Source organism: Nanorana parkeri, unplaced genomic scaffold, assembly GCF_000935625.1.
Source record: "Nanorana parkeri isolate BGI_ZX_2015 unplaced genomic scaffold, ASM93562v1 scaffold2087, whole genome shotgun sequence".
NCBI lineage: Eukaryota > Metazoa > Chordata > Amphibia > Anura > Dicroglossidae > Nanorana > Nanorana parkeri.
Genome location: NW_017308355.1, coordinates 177,907 through 199,732, shown reverse-complemented (window position 1 = coordinate 199,732; position 21,826 = coordinate 177,907). Strand labels below are relative to the sequence as shown.

The 21,826-nt window shown below is 40.7% G+C and overlaps 1 protein-coding gene across 1 annotated transcript in view; it reads right to left on the bottom strand.

Annotated features, from left to right (window-relative positions):
* LOC108800634 (amine oxidase [flavin-containing] A-like) overlaps positions 1 to 21,826 on the bottom strand; it is a 58,459-nt gene that overhangs the window by 13,918 nt on the left and 22,715 nt on the right. The window contains exons 2-6 of the mRNA XM_018572620.1: positions 12,745 to 12,839; positions 6,788 to 6,925; positions 5,935 to 6,039; positions 4,093 to 4,184; positions 146 to 287 (exon numbers count right to left, since the gene is read on the bottom strand). Coding sequence (XP_018428122.1) covers positions 146 to 287; positions 4,093 to 4,184; positions 5,935 to 6,039; positions 6,788 to 6,925; positions 12,745 to 12,839 — 572 coding nt within the window. The remainder of the gene's footprint in view (positions 1 to 145; positions 288 to 4,092; positions 4,185 to 5,934; positions 6,040 to 6,787; positions 6,926 to 12,744; positions 12,840 to 21,826) is intronic.

Here is a 21,826-nt window from a genome sequence, read left to right as displayed (position 1 = left end):
GACATTGGAACATCACTTGATTATGGCAAAAAATGCTGGATTAGGAGACAATTATCCAAAGTTTGTGGGCACTTTTATTTGTGTTGCAGGGTTCATAGGTGCTGGATTTACCATCATATTTTAAATAGGTAGCAGCAAAACCTACCTGCCCGCCATTTTCTGTTGAGAAAATCCTTGTTGTTCCACCACAGATCTTCACATACCATAGAAACCAAAGTGTAGAAACTTGCTGAGTCTCAGCTGTCACAACCAAATTCACAAAGAGCTCTGCAAACCTTCTGGCTGCACTGATGGAATAAATATACAAACTTATCCATAAGATAAAGTGTATGCTTGCTCAAATACTTTATACACAAGAGGAGTATGCTTTAATAAGTAGTGCTGTATATAGTTTTATTTATTTAGTTTGCGGTAAGAGTTTTATTGCTTCTTTGTTTGTGGCACTGCTTGGAGACAGGGACAATAAAGGTAAAGGCTGTTATGAATAGGCTATAGAGGTAGGAAGCTAGGTCCCATTCAGAGGTGGTAGCGGGAAATATAGGGTAATTCTTAAAGATAAACTCCAAGCATATTACAAATAATTGTGATATTAAACCTTCCTTTTTTTTCTTGTTATGGTTAGAAGGGTCATACTTTCATGAAAATTCTACCATTCTTTAAATCTATTTCTTTCCTCACTCTATAGCTGGTCCTCAAACTGCTCTCCCCACCCGCCTGTTGCGGGTGTCTCCATCAGCAAGCTGGCTGCTGTTCACTCCCGGCTGTGGCCGTCTGTCCATAGACACACACAGCCTGTGGCAAGTGACGCCCCTCCGCTCCTCCCACCAGACTGACTGATGGCAGAAGGAGCCAATCACTCCACTGCCCTCAGTACCCCCCCCCCCTACAACCAGGAAGTTCAGAATGGAGGATATCTTCAGGAACCCCTCAAGGTGACAGGTGAGCACAGGTAAGTGTGTGGGGTGTTCGGGGAGTTAACCTATCGGTACTGGCAATTTTTTTATCTTAATGCAGAGAATGCATTAAGGTAAAAACGCTCTGCCTGTAGTACTACTTTAACCCATGCAGTGGCCTGCCCCCACACTGCAAGGGTTAAGTGCTCAATTTGGTCTAGGAACCAAAATAAAAAGATATACTCGTCCTATCCTCAGTCCTGCTCTCTTTCTCTCCATTCCAGCTGTGGAATGTCCCTAGGGGTCCTCACATAATAACATCACAGATCTTTAGACTGCCGGAGCACTGGGGAGAACAGGCTGCTGGGATCGGTCTAGCAGTCAGGCAGGACTGATGATCGGATGAGTATATCTCACCTGATGCTTTATTTTAATTATTTAAACCCTAGACCAAATTTTAAACCATAGACCAAAAAAAAGCAGTTAACTTTTAGAGTGCGGGGTTGGCCCCACTGCAAGGGTTAATGTTTAATATGCCCAGAGTTCTTCTTTAACTGTTAGGCTATAATAAATCTGCCCAATTCACTGATATTGTACATTTTGTACAATGTTTCACTGATATTGTACATGTTGCATTACTGGCAGTACCAATACACAGGCAGGGCCCCTATCAGCCATGGGAATGACTGCTTCAGTGTGATGGGAAAATTAGTTAAGTGGGGGACTGCCATTTGATCAGACTCTCTATTTTTAGATTAGATAGATAGATAGATAGATAGATAGATAGATAGATAGATAGATAGATAGATAGATAGATAGACTATATTGCCAAAAGTATTGGGACGCCTGCTTTTACATGCACATGAACTTTAATGGCATCCCAGTCTTAGTCTGTAGGGTTCAATATTGATTTGGCCCACCCTTTGCCGCTATAACAGCTTCAACCTTTCCGGGAAAGTGTCCACAAGGTTTAGGAGTGTGTCTATGGGAATGTTTGACCATTCTTCCAGAAGCGCATTTGTGAGGTCAGGTAATGCTGTTGGACGAGAAGGCCTGGCTCGCAGTCTCCGCTCTAATTCATCCCAAAGGTGTTCTATCGGGGTGAGGTCAGGGCTCTGTGCAGGCCAGTCAAGTTCCTCCACCCCAAACTCACTCATCCATGTCTTTATGGACCTTGCTTTGTGCACTGGTGCGCAGTCATGTTGGAACAGGAAGGGGCCATCCCTAAACTGTTCCCACAAAGTTGGGAGCATGAAATTGTCCAAAATGTCTTGGTATGCTGATGCCTTAAGAGTTCCCTTCACAGGAACTAAGGAGCCAAACCCAGCCCCTGAAAAACAATCCCCACACCATAATCCCCCCTCCACCAAACTTTACACTTGGCACAATGCAGTCAGGCTAGTACCACTCTCCTGGCAATCGCCAAACCCAGACACGTCCTTCGGATTGCCAGACAGAGAAGCGTGATTCGTCACTCCAGAGAACGCGTCTCCACTTCTCTAGAGTCCAGTGGCAGCGTGCTTTACACGTGCTTCACTGCATCCGACGCTTTGCATTGCACTTGGTGATGTAAGGCTTGGATGCAGCTGCTCAGCCATGGAAACCCATTCCACGATGCTCTCTATGCACTGTTGTTGTGCTATGCCAATCAGAAGGACACACGAAGTTTAGAGGTCTGTAGCTATTGACTCTGCAGACAGTTGGCGACTTCTGCACACTAAGCACTTCAGCATGTGCTGACCCCGCTCTGTAATTTTATGCGGCATACCACTTCGTGGCTGAGTTGCTGTTGTTCCCAGTTGCTTCCACTTTGTTATAATACCACTAACAGTTGACCGTGGAATATTTAGTAGCAAGGAAATTTCACGGATGGACTTATTGCACAGGTGGCAACCTATCACGGTATCACGCTTGAATTCACTGAGCTCCTGAGAGCGACCCATTCTTTTACAAAGGTTTGTAGAAGCGTCTGCATGCCTAGGTGCTTGATTTTATACACATGTGGCCATGGAGGTGATTGGAACAACTGAATCCAATGATTTGGAGTGGTGTCCCTATACTTTTGGCAATATAGTGTAGATAGATAGACACTATATTTTTAGGTAGATAGATAGATAGATAGATAGATAGATAGATAGATAGATAGATGTAGTATATATATTGCCAAGATCATGAATGTGAGCAATGTGCTGTCTCCCAAGTGCTTGTAATAGATATATTGTTAATCTAGGATTTCCAAGTTAGGAGGTTAAACAATACTTCTAGTACCACATGGTACAACACAACTGCAATAGAAGCTTACAGAATTAAATAATTGAGTGAGAAGTTTGTGCAGAAAGGAAAGGTTTTGGTTTTGAAGAAGTGTGTTGATTTATAGTCAGCTGCAGGATTTGTGCCAGAGACAGGTTACATCTTAAAACAGATATCACATTTCCACTGCGGGGGAAGACTGGTTATAGGGTTGGAGGAGGTTTCAAAGCAGTATTTCTTAAGCAAGGGAAGGATAGAAATGTTAAAAAAATGCAGTAGCTAGGCATAGAGAGATGTCAGGAATGGGGTATCTATTTATTATTGGGATTTATATAGCGCTGACAATTTAAGCAGCACTTTACACAGTGCACATTCACATCAGTGCCTGCTCTCAAGGAGCTTACAATCTAAGGTCCCTATCTCACATGCATAAACATGGGGGCCAATTTACCTACCAGCAGGTCTTTGGTGTGTGAGAGGATACTGGAATACCCAGAGGAAACCCACGCAAGCACAGGAAGAACATGGAAACTCTTTGCAGATAGTGACCTGGCCAGGATTTGAACCATAGACCCCCAGTGCTACAAGGCAGAAGCACTAACCACCACAGCACTGTGCTCCCCTGTATTGTGTATGGAGTTAGCAGAAACTGTATAATGATTGAAACCACACAAGCTGCCAAAAATAAATACAGTGTGGCAGTAAAAAAATAAAATGTATTTAAATAAATGTAAAAAGTCTTCCTAAAGTCTGTGATAGGGTAACGAATATGACATAAACAGTATGTGATGTCATGGGATATTATGGTGATATAAACATATCATTTGGCTACCTTCAGAAAGGACTTTTTTTCATCTGAGAGCAAAATTGACGATATATGCACAGGGGATTTGTTTGCCCTCCACTGGACTACCTCAACCTAAATATGCAACAATTTGTAACAATGTACCTTGTCCAGCACACTTTTTCTATAAATTCTCTCATTGACATGTTATCCCATTCCTTGGCATGTGGTGCTTTCCATGGAGAATCAGCTGGAATCTGAAATGAAAAGCAATTATTGTTTAATATTCGGAAAGCAGTACATACCTACAAAAGATATTTATCATTTTGTTGGCATTATTAAACCATTATGATTTACACTGTAGGTAAAATATCAAGCAAAATAATTGCTGTAGTATGAAGTAAGTAATATGGGTTACTCCTACTGCACAATCATTTTGATGGTTAAGATGTGAAGAAGTTACATTTAAATCAATATTTGCAATTGTGTATATATGCCACCCATTTTTTGAGACAATTACAAATGTAGCTGATCACTGTTAGTGTATAAGTACTTAGCTGTCTACATGCTTTACAAGAGACCTGAAGTAACAGGCTGATGAAGAGCTAATTGGTTGGATTGTTGTAAAGATTGTCCGCATGGGTGGCAAAATTGACATTTTCTGGTTGTTTGTCATTAGTCATGGGCTCAACATGTGTCTGTCCTGTAAAAGATAGTAAAAGGAGGCAGGATATTATATACTGAGAAGATAAAACAGTCCATGGAATTGACCCAAGATTTACTGCTACAAGCTTTGCCCTGGAGGTTGGCAAATAATAAACCATTTGTCTGTGTTTCCTGGCATATTGAACCTGCTTAATAAAGCAATGAAATTTGCAATAACGTTAAAAGGCTACTATAAGTAAAAGCCATACTGGTTTTCCTAGTTAACAGTTCTATGGCTCCCCCTGTAATGAATCTAAAACCTCATCAAACCATATTCATATACTATAGCGCTTCTAGTTGTACTGCTGCTTATGGAAGTATACTGGGAATACTGCATAGTGTAGCTTTCAATGACCATATAATTACTGAAAATGACTATGAATAAATGTAATGGAGTCATCAATGATCATGCTTTTGGGAACTAGCGTATTTTTTTACTTATACCCTGGTTGTGCACCAGGACATCCATTGAGTTTGCATAAAGCTAACCTCACACACTAGAATCTTCTAATTTAAAGCCAACAAATAAAGATGCACACTGATTGCACTTTTCCTTGCATGATGGATGGTCTGCCTCTCATACCCTGAGAGGCAAAAGAGAGGCATACCTAATTTGTTTATATGCCTAATTGACACTGCTCTGATTCATTCCACAATGTTTGCAAATTCCTGATTAAGCTATAGAGCTCTGTAAACAAGATGCTTTTTCAACAGCAAACAGCTTTTTCAACAAAGAAAAGACAGGTAAACCTGTAAAAAGCACCCAAAAGCTACACATGCTGGCAAGAAAGTAAATATGAATAATCCATATGCTAAATGTCATATTTATCTGCCTAAAAATGAAATAAAAAATGTTACTTTTTTAGTCCTGATCAATAAATAAATAAAAATTAAATACGATACATTCCATTTCATTTTAATGTTATGCTCTCATAAGGACATTTTGTTTAAATATATTTTATTACAAGTGAGTAGACAAAAGTAATCCCAACTCTAAAATTGCCTTTGAGCAATACTCTATAACTACTAACAGGGCTATTCACAAAAGGGTGAAGAGTTTGGAGAAGGCAGGAGAAGTGAACAATCTAGGCCAAAATAGCTGAATTGGAAAAATTCTCCAATTCAGCTCACTTTCAAGTTCAGCTATGTTGACCTAGATTGTTCATTTCTCCTGCCTTCTCCAAACTCTTCACAATTTTGTGAATAGCCCTGTAAGTTTAATTTACTTTTTTGTTTTTTTGTCATTGAATATAATAACACTACAACCAGCTACATAGATACGCAGAAAAATAAAACATATACCTGAGTCCCCCACTGATCCATGGTTCTCATGAAATTGTTATAATCCAAGTAGACCAATGGGTTATATGCAGGTGGGAATGCTCCTTGAAATCTGTATGATTTACCCTGCAAAATAAAAGTAGTGATGAACACACATATAGGTAAGGTACAATTAGTCAAACGTAAAGTAAACCTAACAACAATTTAGAGCTAGATCCTGCCCATCCACGAACCTCTGTCAAATTGCTGCTTTATTAGGTGCTAAGGGGCTTTTATTGGATAGTGAGACTTTGGTTGGTAATGACTTTTGCTGGGTGAGGTTTTGTCCCAAAGTCAAAAATGTTTAACCTTCAGTAGCAAAGTAAAACCGGGATCAGAGGGGTACAAATAAAGAGAGGCGTACATAGAGAATTTAGCCCCCAAGTTTACATTTGTATAAGACATGAGGTTTTCTTTGAAAAGTTTAAAGAAGAACTCGAGGCATGTCCATGCTCGTTTAGGTCTAAGTTCTAAAATAAAAAAAGATATACTCACTTTATCCTTGGCCCCGCGGCTTTGACTGCTCACCTTTCTCCCCTCTGCTCCAGCTGCAAGTGAATGGATGTGACGCTGTCACAGGTCCTTAGACCACTGGAGCCCGGGAGAGAAGAGGTCTAGCAGCTGGCAAGGACAGAGGTTTTAGGTGAGTATATCTTTTTTATTTTAGACCTTAGACCGGAATGAGCACTTAACCCTTGCAGTGCAGGGTTATCCCCACTTTGTAATATGCCTGGAGTTCTTGTTTAAACTTGGTTCCATAACTGTCAAATATCCAGTTTGTAGGCCAGGAAGTTTTAACTTTATGGCTAAAATATTTCACATGTGGCAGTCTTACCTTTGAACGCTGGATAAGATGGCCATTTAAATACACCTTATAAGTCTGCACACCCAATTCTTTAGCCATTCGTAATAACCGATTCTGAGTTGGTCCCACATATGCACCTCCGACATCCACATATTGAACTTCCTTGTTCTATTAGATGGGAAAATTACACAATAAGCTTTTGACAGACAGCAATTATATATTATAATATGTAGTACTGTAAGTGGTTAATAGTCCAGTAAATGCTGCTGCACAGTCTTAATTTAGGTTATTTTATAGGATTATTCCCCCTGTGATTCCACTGTTTTGCCTTTCTTTGACATACGAATAACCATTGGTAAATGGCATGCTTATACCAGCAATAACACTTGTACACTTTCCTTTTGGTCCCTGCACTGTACATTTTATTATGGGGCCTATTCACAAAGCTGCCAAAGGATCTAGCCGTAGCTTTGGCTGATCCTTCGGCAAGCTTCGGGCCCAGGAACCCTTCGGTTCAGTAGAACCGAAGGGCTGCTCTATATTCACTATAGCCTGTACAGCTCCCAAAATTGGCCAAGCGGCTCAGCCGAGCCTAAGGCATATGCCTCGGCTCAACTGAACCGCGGTGAAAGCCGAAGCTGGCCGAACACTTTGGAATTGCTGGATATCTGCATAAATGGCTATAAAAATTTTGTATGATCTTCAACAAATTCACAGTTATAGACACAAATGTTATGTTTAAAAAAAAAAAAAATATACAAACAATTGAACTTCTTGACTTAAAGTGACACTAAACCTAACAAAAATGTATCTTATTTGTCCATCTCTCAGCTGTAGATTCTCAATTGTAGACTACAATGTCATGTTTAGTTAGCTCACAGGAGTTAGCTTAGAGCGGTGGTTACTTTACAACACACAGGGACCATGGGGAACAAAAGTAGCCACTCTAAAGAAGGAAGGACAGTGTCAGCACCAACTCAATGATGATGTAAAGGATCTATAGCCGAGTGATCCCAAAACAAGCTATATTTTTGTTAATAGTTAAGGTACTTGAATGCATTTTAAGGGTTAACTCCTGAGTTTATTGTCAGTTTAAGTGAACATATTGCTTTAACACTTGGAGTGCAAATTATGTGAACCTTAGTATTTGATGTCTCCTTCAGCAAAAATTATTGTTGTCATGTTTCATATAGCTGATCAGACTTTAGGCTCAGTTGTCAGGAAACGGTTAGGACCATTCCTCCTTCCAAAGCAATTTCGGTTTATTGATATTACTGGCAGTTGTTGAGGAATGCGAATTGTTGCATGGGACATTTTATTATGGGGCATTGAATGTCAAATAAACTATTATGTCACAGCACATATATTTATTTGCCGCATTTTTTTTTTATTTTCGCCCTCATCCTCTCGGTGCACTGCTGCAGTGCAACACCTCTATTGCCCGAAATGCTGACAAACTCAGTTTCTGAGCCATTGATTGTGAGTCTTTTTGTGCAAAAAGTGGGTAATATTAGTTGTTTTATAACATAATGTAAAAAAAAACTTTTTTGCATCTGTCTTTTTATACCCTTCAAATGTAACTATTATTGGGTGCTATTACTGCTGCCTTTTTATTTTTTAATTAGGGTTCTTCTCCATGTCTTTAATGTTTGCATGCTGAATGCTTGCTGTGATCCTTGAAGGAAGACCACTCTGGAGGAGAGCAGCTATTGTGCGGTATTTCAACTATTTGTATACAATCTGTATTGCTGTTGATTGAGGAACAATGCCTTATACATCTTTTCAATTCTCGCTGTTAAAAAGGTTGTTGTAATGTTTTTTGATCAGCACAGGGTTCACATTCATAGATCATTTATGAAAAGAGCAGATCTTTTTATGGATCATGGCACCTTCAAAGCACACCTCTAATCACATATCATTGACTGAAAGACTAACTGCCTTTTTTTTAATGTCATTATCATAAAGGTTCACATGTGTTTTCCAATATATTGGGTTGATTTGCTAAAGGAAAATAGACTGTTCACTTTGCAAGGGAATTCTTCCTCAGTGAATAAGGTGAAGCCCTGTTGACTACACCATCCAAACGTGTGCAAGCAAAAATACATTTATTTTGTTTTCCTTTCACATGATGGTATTCTTTGCAAAGTGAATTACATTCACTAAGCTAAGGGAAAATGCCCTTGCAAAGTGAACAGTCTATTTGCCTTTAGTATATCAAACCCAATGAGGCTGATTTACTACAGGAGTTGAGAATCATCACACAACAAACTAACTTCAATTATCCGATCATGTGAAAAGCAAATTCCTGTTTACTTATTTCATCTGCACAAGATTAGATAAATGAGTGAATGTTCACACAGTGAGATTTATGTACTTAAGGAAAATAGGTTACTAGCTTTTGCAAGGGAAGTATCCCTTAGCTTGTCAAATGTGTTGAATATTCATTTTGCAAAAAAATACCCAATCACAAGCAAGGAAAATGGAAAAAAACAAAACACATTTTGCTTGCATATAATTGGATGATGGAAGTAAGCCCAGCTCCACCTCATTTACTTTATTTAAGTGAAGGAAAAACTCCCTTGAAAACTGAAAACTATTTGCCTTTAGGAAATCAACCCTAGTTTATTGTGTGAAGATTCTCAGCTCCTTTAGTAAATCGGACAGTTGTTTAAAGCATTTGTTCAATACAGATGTGACAATGGAAAAGCCTGTCTGTGTTGCTGCTAAACAGAGCTGTCTATGTATTAAAATAATCTCAGTTATGATAAGGCCACATTTTAGCAGAAATCCCAGGAGTTCTAAAGGGTTTACAGATGTTTGCTTCCACCGCTATAATAACTACCCTTAATGGTATCTGTTGCCAAATGATGCAAGCACATGCAACAGTTAACTAATTTGATAAAACTCTTTTTCATTGAGCCTGTCAATGTCTGTGTTATAAGGAATGTATAGCAAATTTTTATTGAGCACATATTTTGAGTTATTATTGCAATGATTTTCTTAAAATAATTTAAGAATGAAGTTTACATTTTAGATGCTTGCCATTCTCTTGCCTGGATATGCTCCTAGCTAGGAGTTATAGTAAGAGCCTTCTAAAGAAAGCATATCAAAAAGCGATGAGGAGGACCAGATTACATTTATTATTTGACGTAGAACAGACAAAACTGAATGAAACTATCAAACAAATAACTAGATATTTAGGCCAACATTTTAGGGTAGGTAACATTTTACAAAAATATTAGTATTTACTCTCAAGGGATGTCTACATTAATAAAAGAGAATATAAAAAGGAATTCTCTGAAATTGTGTATAGATGATGTGTCTCAGTAAGGGATAAGATTGTGCAAAGAACTATGTTGGCTGTGACAGGGGCGATCCTTGGCAAAGAAAGGGAACGTTTAAAGGTGGGAAATGTACTCTGAATCAGAGAAGAAACCCATAGTATTTGACCCAAAACATTTTTTTCCCTTCCCAAGTGTTTTGTAAACCTTGACACTACTGGGGTCATATATTTAATGACCTGTGAATGTGGCATGTGACAAAAAGAGAATTTGTTGATAAATTTATTATCATTTATATTTCCTGTCTGTGTATTATGGCTATTAAGTTGGTACTAGCGGACCCGGGGAGGGATGGGAAATTCAATAATTCAATAGCTGGAAACAAGATGGATTCAGTACCAAAAGGCCACTTATGCCCCGGGTCTAACTGATGTCTTAAGTTTCAAATAATTTCTCTGATTCATGGTCACTGACAGTCTCTTACTGTAACAAAACTCTTTTATGATGGATATAGATAGACTAACGTGCTCCAGTTATTTTTGATATTAGAAAATGTAAAGTGTGATACTGCCAAGATGTATTGGCTGGTTAATACTATTGAAAGGCACTGTAAGGTTGCTGTACATATGGATTATTTAAGTCTAGGAGTCACTTTAGGGATGTGGACTAACATATAATTCGCTTCTTGCATGCAACCATGTCAAACAGTTAAAGTGACACTAAACTTAGGAGCTAAAACTTAAAAATGCTAACTAATAACAAAAATGTATCATATTTGTGCCTCACTCGGCTGTAGATCCTCAAATCATCTCTGAATTGGTGCAACACTATTCTTTCTTCTGAAGGGTGGCTACTTTTGTTCTCCATGGTCCCTGCGTGTGTTGTAAAGTTGCCACCACTCCAAGATGGCTCAAGTGATGGACTATAGTTTCAATATAAACTAGCTAACTAAATTTGAGATTGCAGTCCATCCTTGGAGTATGTTTGGAGCGGTGGCTACTTTAAAACACACATAGGGACCAAAAGTATCCAGTAGTGGATTTAAGGATATACAGCCAAGTGATACACAAATGAGGTACAGTTTTGTTCATAGGTAAGGTACTTGAATGCATTTTTAAGGTTTAACTCTTGAGATTAGTGTCACTTTAAGTGTAAACACATATTTATAATGTGTTAGTTTGCTCTGTTATATATATTATTTTAAGGCTAAAAGCTAAAAGTGGCTTTGTGGTTTCCACTGGTGAGCATATGGATGTATATTCACACCCTGTTCCTTCCCCCCACACAAACACACACTGATTGGCGCTACCTAGCTAGTGTTTGAGTGTTTTGTTTACATGGGGGTTGTTATTAGGGTTGGGCTCAATGTTCAAGCCGAATGTGAGTTCGACTTGAACATCGCTAGCTCGAGTGTTCGCCGAACACACGAACTATCAGGGCATATGGGTGGGCTGTTCGCCCGCTGAACACCCCGCAATGCACTGTGTGCATTGGAGAGCCCTGATTGCACAGGTCACAAGACTTTGCCCAATCAGGGCACAGAGAACTGTGAGAGCCATGATTGTAAACAGTTGGGCGGAGCTAGCTGTCACTGCTAGCTTTGCCCAATTGTTTATAAGTTGCCGGCATCTGTTAAAATGCTATTCTGCATTCGTCGCAGCGGACGGGACGGCGGTCGTCTTTTTTTTTTAATTTCTTTTTTTTATTTTGTCGAGTCGTTGTTGTCGTGGACAACCCTGGACGTCCTGATTGACCCTGGATTACGTTGATGGATCCATTTTTGTTTTTTAATAAAGGACTTTTTTTATTAAATAAAGGATTTTTGATGAAAGTCTGGACTTTTTATTTAAATTTGATTGAACCCTTTAGTGAATGGATAGGGGTACAAGCACCCCTTACTCATTCACAAGGGGGGGTGCATCTGGGTGCCCCTTTATTAAAGGGGTATGCTGATGTGAATATGCCTAAAAAAAATTATGGCGGACGGCAACTGGTTAAGCAATGTTAAAATCACTGCTCCTTTAAAAACTGTATTTTTTTAAAGTTTTTTTTTCCGGGCATTACCCGGATCCCCATATACCTTTTATGGCTTATAACTTGCATATAAGCCCTCTTAAAGGGAACAATTGTTTTTGAAAGTTCTACCCCCATAGACTAGCATTGAGTTCAAGTTTGAACATTTTGGATGTTCTAAAGTTTGAATTTGAACCGAACTCGGGCCTGTTCGGCCTATCACTAGTTGTTATGTCAGCAGGTCATGTGAGCATGATTGACTGGGATTATGTTTGTGACCCACCCGAGATTATTTATATGTTTGTAAAACTACGTAGTGTACTATGAATAAGCCTACGGATGAAACAAGTGAGAGGTTGTAGCTGGTTGGGGGTTTGCGGTGCTGGTATTTGCTGCTTTATACACTTTAATCCACTGTTATACTGGATTTTCTGTGAATTTCAATAAAGGCTGAAGTATTGGAATTCTCTGGATAGTGCGGTCTGTTCGTATACTACTACATTCCAAGGTGGAGACGCACCTATTAGACCAGTACCTGGGGAGTCCTGATTGGCTCTACGTAGAGTGCTACCTAAAAAATCTGCTTTACTTTATATATATATATTTATATTTGTATTCATATTTAACCCCCCGGAAATTATAAAATAAAGCACAACCAAAACATAAAATATCAGACATGACTATTTTACTTACTCGTATAGTGTGTGTTCGTCCACCAACTCTGTTCTGAGCTTCCAACACCACCACGTTAACTCCTGACTCTTTGAGCAGTTTAGCAGCAGAAAGCCCTAAATTAATAATTAGTATCAATTAACTACTAACATAAACTAAGAAATATTTAACTTACTTCAATACCTAAAGACTTAAAATACACTCTTTCTAAACTTTTGTATATCTTCTATGGCAGTGTTTCCCAACCTTTTTTTAGACATCCTTTAAAAGTATGCAAAATGGCACCAAAATGTCATAGATTTTAAAGGATACCCCACCCAAACAGACACAAAAAAGTGGGTTCCCCCTTCACATAGAAGTACCCCCATTCAAATCAAGATTTCTCCCCCCCCTTCACATCAGAGTCACCATTTGCATCAGTAGTCCCCTTTTACATGAGGAACCCCCTTTCATCTCCTTTCACATTAGAAGCCCCATTTTAATATCAGAATCTCCCTCTTTCACATAAGATTTCCCCTTTTACATCAGAAGCCCCCTCACATCAGTCTTCATTCCCCCCTTCATATCACAGTCCCACTACCACAACATTTTGAGGCACCCCTGAGAAGACCAGGAGGCACACCAGTGTGCTAGGGCACCCTGGTTGATCAAGGCTGTTCTATGGTATTTACAAATCTGAACAATGTGCGCAAAATTACCAGAATATTTGGTTTGCATGTACAAAGTAAAATTTTACCTTATAGTTTCCTCTCTACTTGTACCAATATTAGCGAAGAACAAAGACATATTATTCCACAAGGCTATGCAAATAGTTGAAATGTTATTGGGGTCATTATTTTTATTTCTTAAATCTCATAATTATACCTAGTTTACAATTAAAGTCTAATCTGCTATTAGATTGTAAACTCTCACGAGCAGGGCCCCCCTACCTCCTGTACTGAAACTGTATTGTTAATTGTTTGTATGTCTCCCTCAATTTTGTAAAGCGCTGCACAAACTGTTGGCGCTATATAAATCCTGTATAATAATAATAATAATCTCTTTTAATCTCTGTATAGTCTTGTGCCACCATGTTATGACATTTGTTAGAAGCGCTATAAAATATTGTATCCTATCTTTATTGCTGCTTTCTGGGCTGCTACTTCTGTACTCTGGGCACAATGGAACAATGGGCCCTGGTGCAAGATTTTTTTTGCCCCCCCCTTCCAGCTCTTACAATGCCTGTCCTGCCCACCTATAGCCGTTACCAATCTGCATTTCTGTATAGAGGACTACAACTCACAGCAATACTTTATACAGAAATGCAGAATGGTAACAGATATAGAGAACTACGATTCCCAGCAATACTCTCTACAGAAACACAGAATGGCAACGCATATAGAGGAAAGAAACGCAGAATGGTAACAGCTGTGGAGAACTACAACTCCCAGCAATACTCTCTACAGAAATGCAGAATAGTAACGGCTATAGGGGACTACAACTTTCAGCATTAGTCTCTACAGAAACGCAGAATGGTAACGGCTATAGGGGACTACAACTTCCAGCAATACTCTACAGAAACGCAGAATGGTAATGGCTATAGGGGACTACAACTTCCAGCAATGCTCTCTACAGAAACGCAGAATAATTCCATCAGATATAGAGGACTACAAAACATGTCACAGAATTTAGGCACATACAGAAGATGAAAACATCACCTCACCACCTCCTCCTCACGGCGGGAACATCATGTAGCTGAGAGAGGCGGCGGGCTGTGTAATCAGGAAGCTGATGGGTCCTCCCAGCCAAGGCCCCAGCGCTGCCTCACCGTGTGCTTGAAGGCTGCTCTGCCTCACTGCCGTGCGGCCGGATGGATGGACGGTCGGCGGATGGACGGGCCCCCACCATCTCTTTCCCTACCTTGCCACTGGTCTGGTGCCTGGGTCTGCTGGCCCCCACAGGCTCAGGCCTCCGGTTCCGCCCCTGCCTCACACGGTCAAGTGCATTAGGTCTCACTCTGGTGCCTATTGGAAAGCACAGTCCTAGACATCCTGCATAACTGTTGTAACATGAAAGTAGAGGGAAGACTATGAAAATGGATATTGTGAATACTGTATGATCACATATATATTTGTGTGACTTCAACTGCTCTTTAACAGTATGCTACCTGTGTGTAAATAACATTTTACATATCACCTTGGTATCTACAAAACTGAGGTTTATAGCATCTTCTGACTCATAAAGACAAATTAATAAGCCTTCAGAGAAAAGGTAGTTAAGCTGGGATCTTGCTCCCCCATATGGTTCCTGGATTCTGACTGATAGCTCACTTAGTAATGAAGAAAAGGAGGAAGTGTTCCCTTCTTAGCCATGTTCTCTTGCCCAGCATAATCTTAAAACAATAGATATAGAATAGAATAAAGACTACAGTGCTGATCCATTTTTATTACAGGACCAGTCCTAAAAAAAAACATCTGCTACTTGATGAGTGATCTCACATAGAAGCATCTGTTTCCTGCCCCTGCCTTGCATGTTCTGTGAACTAGTATCTGTAGCCAAATAAAAAAAGTTTAAAAATGTTGGAACCGGTTTAATAAGTTTGTACATATGGTATCTACCACCAACAGCAGATCACATTTTTTTTTATCAGCAATACTGTTGAACGTTATGCAAACACAAAACATATCCACTGTATTAATATCTTCTGAAATGTTAAAGCTTTTATTAAACCATTTATCAAAAAGATACTATTTAACTAAAAGTATTTGAAACAAGACTATAAACATGTGTTCCAAAATAATTTCCATTGCAACTGCCTACGTGACACAAAAAAAAGAATGTTTGCACAAAGTTTAATTCCATTATAGAAACTAACTTATTATTAGGCAGTTAGGATCATTGCCAGACATTATGCATTCCTAATATCAAGTGGTGGAAGCAATGTTTTATCCTATGTTTTACTTGCATGGCAAGGATGCTAATGAAGCTTTCCCAGGGCATGAAAAAAATGCAAGTAGGCATCTCTTTGTACTGTGTAGTACTTTGATACTCCATATAGAAAAAAAAAACACAAAGAAAGATCATTGTATTCAATATTTTTGAATGCATTATATAGCATTGTAGTATGCCAGCTGACACTTAGGGGTCTATTCACAAAACTGCCGTAGACAGCCGAGTGAATAACTGACCCGAAGTGGAGTGAGCCGAACGCTGTTCGACTATTCACTTCAGGCTTGTACGGCTGATTTCAGCCGTATATCGTCTGAAATCAGCAGTACATCGGGTGACTTTGCGTGGCTTCCGGTTGGCCGAACATGCTCAGCAGTGCAGAAGGAGTTTGACTCAGCCGATCCAACATCTGGATCGGCTGTGCCGTAACACCGGCAGGCTACTCGCTGCTGTTCGGCCTATTCTCATAGATGTCGAGAAGCAGTGAGTGAATAGCCGCTGAGCGGCATTCTGCTCGGCTATTCTGCTCGGTACCTCTGTGGTACCGAGCAGAATAGAAAAACAGTGAAAAAAGTAGAAAAAAAATAGAAAACTATTGAAATGATGGCAGATAGCAGAGGAAGCAATAGCTTCTTTGCTATCTGAAAGATTTTTTTTAGTATTCTTTTTTTTTTTTAGTATATTTTTTTAGTATTCTGCCAGCTGCTGCCATCAGAATAAAAAAAAAAAAAGTAGATTCCTATTGGCTATTTCAATTTGCAATATCCAATAGCAAGCTGGCTATTGCACCCGCCCTCTGCTGCTGTCAATCACTAGAAGGGAACATGATGGAGAACTTCAGGTCCCATCTGCTGATTGACAGCAGCCATGGGTGGGTGCAATAGCTAGTTTGCTGTTGGCTATTGCAAATTGAAATAGCTAATAGGAATCTAGCTGTGCATTCCTATGCTGTTTTTTTTTCTGACTGACAGCGCCGCCGGCTCCGATGTCAGAAGAAAAAAAAACAAACAACAGAGCAAGGAAAGGTTTACTCCCAGAGCGTCCGGGAGAGTAATGACACATCAACGTCCCTGGTTACCTGGAAACCAGGGACGCTAATCTGTCTCTGCAAGTCGCCGGAGCCAGCCGTGAGATGATGGCTGGCTCTGCCCAGATGTCAGTAGCAGGCTGTCGGCCGAAGCATATGCCTTTGGCTCGACTGAGCCGCTCGGCCAACTTTGGGAGCTGTACGGGCTATAGTGAACCGATGGGGTCCTGGGGCCGAAGCTAGCCGAAGGATCAGCCGAAGCTACGGCTAGATCCTTCGGCAGCTTTGTGAATAGACCCCGTAGACTTGTGTCCATGCCAGTCAAGACACAGACTTGGTGCTTGGGAGCACTGCCATGAAAACACAAAGAGGAGTAGTGCCCCTTACAAGGCTTCTTATACTGAGGAAAGGGGTCACAGAGTCCTGCACAAACAAATGTTTTTATCACAGAAATAACTTTCTTTTGTTACTATACAGTTGCATTTATAGGACACAGTTTATTTAGAACTTGTAAACTTGTGCCCTGGTCTCATAAAGCTTCACATCCTTAAATTGATCTCTCTTACCACATTTGCTGCTCTCGCTCTTTGTTAAATGACTGCTGGCTGGGACACTGCATATGCTTTGGCGATTTCTTAATCCTGACCTTCCAATGCCCACTTATGAGAGTGATGGGCTTCAGGTTCACCGAGTTAACACACATACACCCTTCATGATTGCAATATCTCTTTTACTGCTGTTAATGCATGCCACATTTTTATCACACAAACTTACCCACTACATTACCTCTTTTTTGACAACTAACACTTTCACTGCCACAACTTAAAGCCGAACTCTGGGCACAAAAAGGTTTCATTTTTATATATTCCTTTATAGCCACAAAGAATATAAATCCACTTTGTGTGGACCAACTGCATTTGCAGTCCCAGTTAATAGTTTTGTAAAATAGCAATTACATCATCACTGTGCTGTACATAGCCTCTGAAGAGAGCAGAGCTGTGGGAAGGACTCAGCAGGCCCCACCCACAACAGGCTGTCTGCAGAAAACTACAGGAGGGGGCAGAGACTAGAGCACAAGAAGATTAGCAGCAGTGACTGGTCTTTATTACATAAAGCTCCTGCTAAGAGACAGCTTCAGGCAGGATTACTGCACAGATCTCTTGTATTTAGACATTATTTACTTATCCTGGACTTTAACACTTTTGCTGCCAGCAACTGCATCTTGTTTTGCACCTTTTTTTCTTATACTCATTACAGACTTGAAAGTTCGTAAAATGGTTAAAATCATCTCAATCACTAAAATCTCAAATAGGTTTCAATATTTTAATGTAATTTCCAAAAGCAATTTTTTTATATTTTTATATATAATATATTTTTTTACATATGCATCTTCCATTAAAATAATATCTGGCGATCCTGAAAGGAAGGTCCTTCGGGCACTTCCTGTTATAGGGTGACAAAGCTCTGTCTCCAAATTGTGTTCCTGAGTTGCCTGCCAATAGAGACCACATGTGACTGTTTCAACACACATTAGACAGGTGTGTTCCATTGTCACCAACAGAAAACCCACACAGAGAAATGCCATGCAACCATTTTTGAAGAAAAGCATTAAGGTGGCCATACACTTTACAACCATCGCAAGACCTTAGTCTTGCGATGGTTGTAAAGTAATTAAAAAAACGTACAATCTGCCCATCTTGAACAGGCAGATCGTACTTTCGATCATCGAAAGCCCGCCCCCCTGAGGGGCGGGCTTCCAATGATCGCAATGCTGAACAGGCAGTGTGCACGTGCGCACACCGGCCCGTTCGGCATTTGTCTCCCGAGCATCATTCAAACCAGCCGAAAATCGTAAGATTTTCGGCTGATTTTCTAGCATGCTCCTTAGACAAAAGACGTGCGACCGTACAGTAGAAACGGTCGCACGTCTTCATTCACACTGCACGATTCTCGTATGATCGCGGGATTTCCCGCGATTCTTGTACGAGAATCGTGCAGTGTATGGGCACCCTTAGACAGGAAGCAGCAAATTAGTAGTGCAAAGGACGATTAAAAAAAAGGAAAAACACGTATTTAGAAGAAAAAAAAAATTATGACATATATCATTGTATATCTGACACACAGTGATTTAGCATACTTAAGGGGTCCTAATATAAAGCAGCGGTACACCTTGCCCCTGGCGAAATGTATTAACCACTTGGCTTGCTTTGGGACTTGGAAAGCAAAGGCATGCAACCAAACCTCTCCATCAATCACAAGTGTTCTCTAACGCTTCATGCTGAGAACACTCAGTGGGACACCACAGGTTCCACACTGCCAGTGGTGACTCTAGGAACAATTTCAGCAAACACCAGGGCTGTGTAAATAATCACCTATGTTACACAGCGATAGAGGACTACAAACCGCAGCAATACATTATACAGTAATGCAGAATAATACCACCAGCTATAGAGGACTACAAATCCCAGCAATACTTTATGCAGAAAAGCAGAATACCACCAGCTATAGAGGACTACAAATCCCAGCAATACATTATACAGTAATGCAAAATACCACCAGCTGTAGAGGGACTACAAATCCCAGCAGTACATTATACAGTAAAGCAGAATACCACCAGCTAGAGAGCACTACAAATACCATCAATACATTATACAGCAATGCAGAATGGCACTGGCTATAGAAGCCTACAATTCTCGGCAACACATTATGCAGCCTTGCGGAATAATACCATCAGCTATAGAGGACTACAAATCCCAGCAAAACATAGAGCAATGCAGAATAATAGTATATACATTTGCCACATACTCTGTGCTGCTGCTCTACTCTGGGGTTCTGGCCTAATGTCTTGGGCATAGCTTGTCAGGAGGGGTGGGGAGGGTCTTAGTAAGGGGAGATGTGCGGGTGGCACAAGCGCTGTAAGAAGGCATTGCGTGACTCCCCAGAAGGCCGTCGCAAGGTTCCCAGCAAGTGCCGGACCTAAGACACCTAAGTCACTTTGAAAAATGTAAGTGCTGGTATCAGTTTTTAGTATTGGGACAGAGGTCAGTTATAACACAGAGTGCATTGGTCAATAATGTATTGCAGGGTGCGGAGGTCAGTAATGTAACGCAAAGTGCGTAGGTCAGTAATGTAACGCAGAGTGCGGAGGTCAGTAATGTTCAAAAAACATACACACCCATTGTACTTCTGACCGGATAGAAAACCCTAATTGAAGGGTGGGTGCTGAAATGATCGCTGATGCCTCTGCAAAATAAATCCCAAAAATTCAAAAAGGTCACAAGCACTCCAGCATGTAGAAAAGTCAATATTTATTGACTTCACAGGTGTCACATCATCAGAGCGACGTTTTGGAACAGCAAAGTCCCTTCCTCAGGCAAAACAGATAAATATACTTGTGAAGTCAATAAACAATGACTTTTCTACATGCTGGAGTGCTTGTGACCTTTTTTAAGGTCAGTAATGTAACGCAGAGTGCGGAGCTCAGTAATGTAACGCAGAGTGTGGAGCTCAGTAATGTAACACAAAGTGCGGATGAAAGCAATGTAACGCAAAGTGCGGATGACAGCAATGTAACGCAAAGTGCGGATGACAGCAATGTAACGCAAAGTGCGGAGGACAGCAATGTAGCACAGATTGCGGATGACAGCAATGTAACGCAGAGTGCGATGAGAGCAATGTAACGCAAAGTGCGGAGGACAGCAATGTAACGCAGAGTGCGGGTATCAGCAATGTAAGGCAGAGTGTGGATGACAGCAATGTAACGCAGAGTGCGGATGACAGCAATGTAACGCAAAGTGCGGATGACAGCAATGTAACCCAAAGTACGGAGGACAGCAATGTAGCACAGATTGTGGATGACAGCAATGTAATGCAGAGTGTGGATGACAGCAATGTAACACAAAGTGCGGAGGACAGCAATGTAACGCAGAGTGCGGATGACAGCAATGTAACGCAGAGTGCGGATGACAGCAATGTAACGCAGAGTGCCGATGACAGAAATGTAACGCAAAGTGCGATGACAGCAATATAGCACAGATTGCAGATGACAGCAATGTAACGCAAAGTGCGGATGACAGCAATGTAACGCAGAGTGCGGATGACAGCAATGTAACGCAGAGTGCGGATGACAGCAATGTAACGCAAAGTGCGGAGGACAGCAATGTAATGCAGAGTGCGGATGACAGAAATGTAACGCAGAGTACGGATGACAGCAATGTAGCGCAAAGTGCAGATGACAGCAATGTAACGCAAAGTGCGGATGACAGCAATGCAACGCAAAGTGCAGAGGACAGCAATGCAATGCAAAGTGCAGAGGACAGCATTGTAACACAGAGTGCGGAGGACAGCAGTGTAACGCAGAGTGCGGATGACAGCAGTGTATTGCGTGTGGGGCATTGATTTTTCTCCCATGTGAAGCCCCAAGCAGCCTTGATGCGTCTTCTCTTTCCCTAATCTGCTAAAATACATGAGCAACCAATGGCAGTGCTGCACTCTCCCTCTTAGCCAATAGCAGCTGGGGTGGGCGGAGGAAGATACAAGTGGTTGCCGACTGCCGAGGAGCCCTTACAGCAGGGGTCTCAAACTCAATTTAGTCGGGGGCCACTGGACACATTTTTTAGTCCCGTGGGGGCTACTACTATATACGGTACCAGTGTTAATGTCTGCACATGTTACAAGCTGCAACTGTCACCCATTCAAATTAATGATTGGGTGACAGCTGCTGCATGTAAATGCCTGCACAGTGCATGTAATCATATGTGAAAGGATTACATGCAGTTAGGAATCTGTCACTATCCCTGGTTACACAATTGTGTAACCAGAGATAGTGATTGTTCTTGTAATTGTATGTAATCATATCACATACAATCACATGCGGTATGCAGGCGTGTACATGCAGCAGCTGTCACCCGATCATTAACTTGAATGGGTAACAGTTGCTGCATGTAAACGCCAGATTAGGGATTCCTGCTGCAGGAAAACGCAAGTTTGTGACACAGGAATCCCTAATCACACCTGAAATATAGGTGTTGAATGGGGCCTAATATACACACAGAAAAATACAACCCCCTCCCCCCACACTAATACACCCCCCTGCACAAATAAAATAATACACTCCCTCCACACACATAATACACTTTGCCCCCCTTC